This window comes from Giraffa tippelskirchi, chromosome 6, assembly GCF_054371585.1.
Source record: "Giraffa tippelskirchi isolate mGirTip1 chromosome 6, T2T-mGirTip1v1.2.pri, whole genome shotgun sequence".
NCBI lineage: Eukaryota > Metazoa > Chordata > Mammalia > Artiodactyla > Giraffidae > Giraffa > Giraffa tippelskirchi.
In genome coordinates this window covers 103,236,632-103,242,631 of record NC_137280.1, presented here as the reverse complement: position 1 = coordinate 103,242,631, position 6,000 = coordinate 103,236,632, and the positions used below count along the sequence as shown (strand labels likewise).

The window sequence follows — 6,000 nt, the reverse complement described above, 5'->3', positions numbered from 1 at the left end:
ATCCATACATGACTACTGAAAAAAACATAGCTTATGTAAACTAGACAGACCTTTGTCTGCAAAGTAATGTCTCTGTGGACCAGCGCGGTTCAAACTCGTTCAAGAGCCGCTTGTACATGTATTTCCCAGCTCTGTCCTCTGTAAGGACCTAGCAGCAGTTATATCTTCATATCACTAGTCATATGTACACCAGATCTTGGCTTCCAAATATGATTCTATTTTTTTGGCTGTGTTTCATGGCATATAAGATCTTAGTTCCTTAACCAGGGTTCAAACCTATGCCTGCTGCAGTGGAAACAGAGTCCTAACCACTGGACCACCAGGAGTGAGTGAAGTTGCTCAGTCGTGGCCGACTCTTTGTGACCCCATGGACGGTAGCCTAACAGGCTCCTCTGTCCATGGAATTTTCTAGGCAAGAATACTGGAGTGGGTTGCCATTTAATTCCCCTAAATATGGTTCTTGACTAAAAGTAATCAGAGGTCCTGGGAGAAATGGCTGATAGCAGAACTGGGGTAGGTTAAGTACAAGAACAACCTGGGACATCTTGTTTCAAAAAGCTAGGAAGTGCCCAAAGAACAAGGACACATTCAAAAAACACAGAAGCCAGCTCGAGGGGAACTCTGCTGGCCAAATCAGCGACATCAAGGTACATCGTGAGCATCCAAAGTAATGAAACAAATAGATTATAACTTACTGTATAAAATAGGAAAACAGATGAGACAACTAAGTGGATAAAAGAAAGTCTGAGGGAGAACTGAACACAAAGGTAGTTTCCACAAAAAGATATTAATATACAAAGGAGAAATAGTTCACAAGGAAAAAAGCTAGTAGACACCACTCTGGTCAAGGTATCAATGGCAATATGAGTAATAAGACAAAATGCAATCATGTACCACCTCATGGGACGTAGTTAGGGGAACATGCCATCACTTCTGCAATTGTAACTGCTAAAGGTGCACAACCTGAACCTAATCATGAGGAAACACCAAGTTGAAGGTCACCCTACAAAGTAAGTTACAAAGTAAGTGGTCTGCAGTTTCCAAAGTATCAAGGCCATAAAAGTCAAGAAGAGACTAAAGGAAACTAAGTATACATGACATGACTCCCTTTGCTATAAAAGACTCTACTGGCTCAAATGAAAAGATGAATGGAATCAGAGTATTAGTAACACATCAACTGTACATGATTACATAGTAAAATGTATTTTCTGGGAAATAAACCCTGAAGTACTTGGAGTTGATGTGGAATCAGGTCAACAACACACTCTCAGTTTAAAGGGGGAAAAGTTACTTCCATTTTTAAGTTCATGATTATATAAAAATTAAAGAACATTACCAAAAAAAAAAGAAAGATTAGCGATTGAGAAACAGGCTGGGAAGGAGGCATTGCTAGCGCTCCAGTTTCAGGGGCTGCAACTCCTGTCACCAGACACTAACTCTGGGGCCAAAATACTTGGGTGCAAATTTCAGTCCCATCCCTTTTCAGCAGTGAGACTTGAGGAAAGTTGCTTACCCCTTCTCTGTACCTGTTTCCTCATTGGTAAAATGAAGATCATAATACCTAGTTTGTAGAATTGATATGTTGGGTTTATATTTAAGTGCTTTGAAAAGTGCCTGGATCACAGTTTAGCTTTATGTTTTACCTAAGCACAATAATCAACTGCAGCAAAGGTGATCTGTGTAGTTATCAGATGGAGGTAGGGACGGCGGGTAACCAATGATGCTGGAATGAAAAGAAGCTCAGAAAAGCCGGGCATTGAGTTTAGCACGTTGAGTTGAACGCAAAACCTTTTCCATGGTGACTTCCTCGATACCTCGAGTCCGAACGACTGACTCACTCCGCTGCCAACCTGAGGCGCTTGCTCTGATCAACAGCGCCACCTGCAGGGCAACACCGTGAAGGCAATTTTCCTGACCAGAATCCTCTAATAGAAAACTCTAGAATTGCCAGAGAAGGCAATGGCACCCCACTCCAGTACTCTTGCCTAGAAAATCCCATGGATGGAGGAGCCTGGTAGGCTACAGTCCATGGGGTCGCTACGAGTCGGACACGACTGAGCAACTTCACTTTCACTTTTCCCTTTCATGCACTGGAGAAGGAAATGGCAACCCACTCCAGTATTCTTGCCTAGAGAATCCTAGGGACTGCGGAGCCTGGTGAGCTGCCGTCCATGGGGTCGCACAGAGTCGGACACGACTGAAGCGACTTAGCAGTAGCAGCAGAATTGCCAGTGAAAAGACCAACAAATCGCAAACGCTGAGGAGTTACTGAATCTGTCCTATTTTCACACCTAATCTACCCAGGGAAGAAAACTGCCTCTGCAACAATTTACACATAAGGAAAGAGGAAAAATCCAACCGACAACTAAAATCGTAGATTATAGGAATAAATTTTGCTAAGAATGATAAATATTTGAATTCAACAGATAACGTATACCTAGATTTTTAAAATGAGTATTATAAATTGGCTCTTTCCTACTTATAAATTTATGATTCCAATAAACATTTCAAAGAACTTCACTTTTCAAAAACCTATGCTTCTAACTTTCAGGAAAACACATTAAAAAAAAAAAATTTAAAGTGCAAAATACAGAACACACCCTAATAATAACCAACATTTACTGAGCTCTTACCATTGACAGGCACTATGTTACTTTTGTAAATTTTTTTTTAATCTTTGTAATTGTTACTGTCCTGTAGAGTGGAAACGCTAATCACAGCTGCTCAGGTCCACTGTGGAGGCGGGAACTCTCTCAGTATGGCTGCAACACTCAGGGAGGGTCAGACAGTCACAGGGGATTCAGTGTAACCAGTAACCAGCAGCACAGGACTAGGACTCCCAGCACCTTAAATCACACGGCCAGAAATAATGCATACAGGTGTACATTTTAACTTCTATGGCTAAAAATATGAGTAACTTTTATTAAGTCAGTAATAAAACAAAGAGGGCCATTTAAAGGCAAAATTTTTTAATAAATGTCACAACAAAAAATGTCCTTGTTGCTAGAAACATGTAAAACTGAATTAGTTTCAAAGAAAACTTTTGGAATCAGTTTAACTTGACTTTAATAACCTAGGATTAGCGCTGCTGGTACCCCTCTCACCAGTGTTTTGGAGATTATTATTTCAAATTGGCTAGCATGGCATGGCTTCAGGAGATACACAGGAAGATGGAGAACCTTCTTAAATAGCTGATTGGAGAGAAATTATAAATGTAAAAATTTAAAAATTAAAACACCGACACAGCTTGTGTTTCAGAATACTTGTTACAAAATAAAATGCTTGGAAAAAAACTGGGTATAGAAAATATTTCAATCACTATTAATGTCATATAATTTAACAAAATGAAAACAGCCAGTTACTACACGGCTCCTAAAAATGTTTTAAAATAGTGCTTTATTTTCTTCAGGCTATATTCTATAGACAGGGCTACAAGACCTAGCACTGTAACTTACAAAGAAAAACCACTGCAAGGTTTTTATTAAAAAAACAAATGCCCAGAGTAATTTTCTCAATCATCAGCTTGTATTAAAAAGTATGTATATATCAATACAAGGTGATTTAGTCTATTCTGAACTTCAAAACATGGAAGAAAACTTGGCATTTCATGAGATGTTTAAAAGGAGTCCCTAGTTCGATAATGGGAAAGAGACAAGTGTGCGTGTATGTGTGCTAAGAGTGGGGGTGGTGGAAACAGGATCAAGAAACAGGATTTCAAGCACCTGATTCTCCAACATCATTTTCTTCTTCATTGGCTTTAATTTTTAATCAAAGTTATACATCCTCTTGGATTTAAAGAGACAAACAGCTCTACAAGACCTGTTACAGAAAACAGCAATGCCTCCTTCTCCATGTCCCTCACCCCCAACAATTTACCTTCTCCTGAAGCAAAGATTTTTTTTCAGAATTTCCTCCCTATCTTTATAAGCCTACGTTGGTATTTCCTGTTTTGTAATTTTAGACATTATTGATTCTCTACCACAGAACATAACATAAACTGCCTGCCTTTCTAACCTACTCTCATACACTGAACTTCTGCCAACATGCTCTCAAAAGGTTTATCACCATGTTTGGCTTAATAGTCAAGGTTGATCACAGCTTTACCTAGCTGAACACTAGTCACAGCTGGGCCATGGAACATGCTACGAATACCTTTCCTTCCCTGACAAATTTATAATTGGTTAGCCTTTTCATTTGCTTGCTTCTCTGTCATAACTCAACCCCAAACTCTTCGCCCATTGTCTAAATCTCTCCAATACATCCTGACACATCAGGTCCTGTACAAACATCATCTTCTTCCAAGGCTTCTGCCCAGTCCAGTCTGGCAGGAGTCAAGGTGGTGGGCAGCTGCTACCCATTAGAGGAGCGAAGGCTGCCAGGAAGACGGAACTGCAGAAGCCAGTGTGCACTTGGTGGGGCCCTTGGCTGAACCACTTCAGGGGCTCCTGGGCAGATTCTCAAGAGAAAGAGGCAGATGCTCAGCAAAGTGAACTATGCAAACACATGCAGCTACACACTTGGTATTCTCTAAGAACAAACCTAAAGGCAATTACAGAAGCCTAACAGCTAAAAAGGATGGTCTGAGGTTGCCTAAGAAATCCAGAGGTGCTTTGCATAGAAGTCCAGTCATCCACAGGTGCAGGTTCTAGGCGGGGCAGGGGCAAAATCTCTGTCTCGCCAATTTCCTCTGGGGTGACACAGGTGATCCTGAGCGAGAGAAGCTGTGATTGTGATGAATGCTCTCATTCATCTTAAACAGAAAGTCGATCCACAAGCATAACTGCTATGGTCCTCCATAAACAAGGGACACTCTTCAATCACACCCTTTCCAGGGTGTGAGGGTGACATGAATCAAGCTCGCCACTGATTTCTTTATTTGCTTAGGAGATGTTCCTGCATCTGTTGACAAGACTTCTATTTTCTTCTCTATTATGTTCTGATTTTTTCCAAATTCCCACCATGACATGTACTATTTTTTTTTCTGAATTATAAAATTAAAAAAATCAGTAACTAAATTTAAAAAATCAGTAACTACTAGTAACATAAAAATTCAACTACTCTACTTTTTATTATTTGAGACAGTGTCATGAAAACTTTTATTTTTAAAAAATGAGTCTCTTGATTTAGGCCTCAGAAGCATAAGGGATTAGCCACCGTCATATTCAAAATGATGCGTTTATTCAAGGCAAATACTCATTTTCTTTGTCTTCTTCAGAAGAAAGAGTTACAACAATGCATGAAAAACTTGAAACGTCAATTTAAAGCACTTTTTACTGAAACTTGATTCCTTGGGCCAGAGGAAGGTCCTTACTGTAGTTGATGGTACTAAGGGGGTTAAAAAATGAACAAAATTAAAAGAAGGATAGTACACATGTAATAGAGGAAATTTTATGCCATGAAAAAAATGTAGCCGATCTGCATGTTAACAAGGGCAAATGTTCAAGTTATAAGTTGGTGAAAAAAATTAGTATACAAAAAAGTTAGTATAGATCCAGTTTTATAAAAGGAAAAAAAAGGAGAAACACAAAAGTCTGAAAAGACGCACAGCATATGTGTTAGTCATGGTTTTCAGCGTGTAAGAATATGGAGACTATAACTTCATCTTCTTTATGTCTCTCAATAATGTGCAGTGAATTAGCAGGAAAAACACAGGGATTCACATTTGATAGAAAAAAAAAGGAACTATAATAATTTAGAAAGTAAAAGGTTCTCTCTTAGCCATCTGGCTTTACTCCTGACACAGAGTGTCCCCATTAAATGGGTTCCAAAAAGGCCGCAGCTATTAATACATGCTTGGTCCCCTAGATCCCAAGTACACAAGACAAATAAAAGGAACAAGACTGTCTTCAACAAAAGGGAATCAGGCAAAGAGCACGCGTATGTCTGAGACCAAACAAGCCATAGCCAAAGCACCTCAGAAACTCCTGACATACATTCAAAAATCTAAGAGTAGATCTTAAGCACGCATGCACGTGCGTGCACACACACACAATGCTGTGA

General features: G+C 39.5%; 1 protein-coding gene across 2 annotated transcripts in view; it reads right to left on the bottom strand.

Annotated features, from left to right (window-relative positions):
- Positions 1-2,952: 2,952 nt before the first annotated feature.
- ALDH7A1 (aldehyde dehydrogenase 7 family member A1) overlaps positions 2,953-6,000 on the bottom strand; it is a 35,693-nt gene continuing 32,645 nt past the window's right edge. For both annotated transcript variants that reach the window (XM_081499015.1, XM_081499016.1), the window contains one exon: positions 2,953-5,325. In XM_081499015.1, coding sequence (XP_081355141.1) covers positions 5,271-5,325 — 55 coding nt within the window. In that variant the 3' untranslated portion in view covers positions 2,953-5,270. The remainder of the gene's footprint in view (positions 5,326-6,000) is intronic.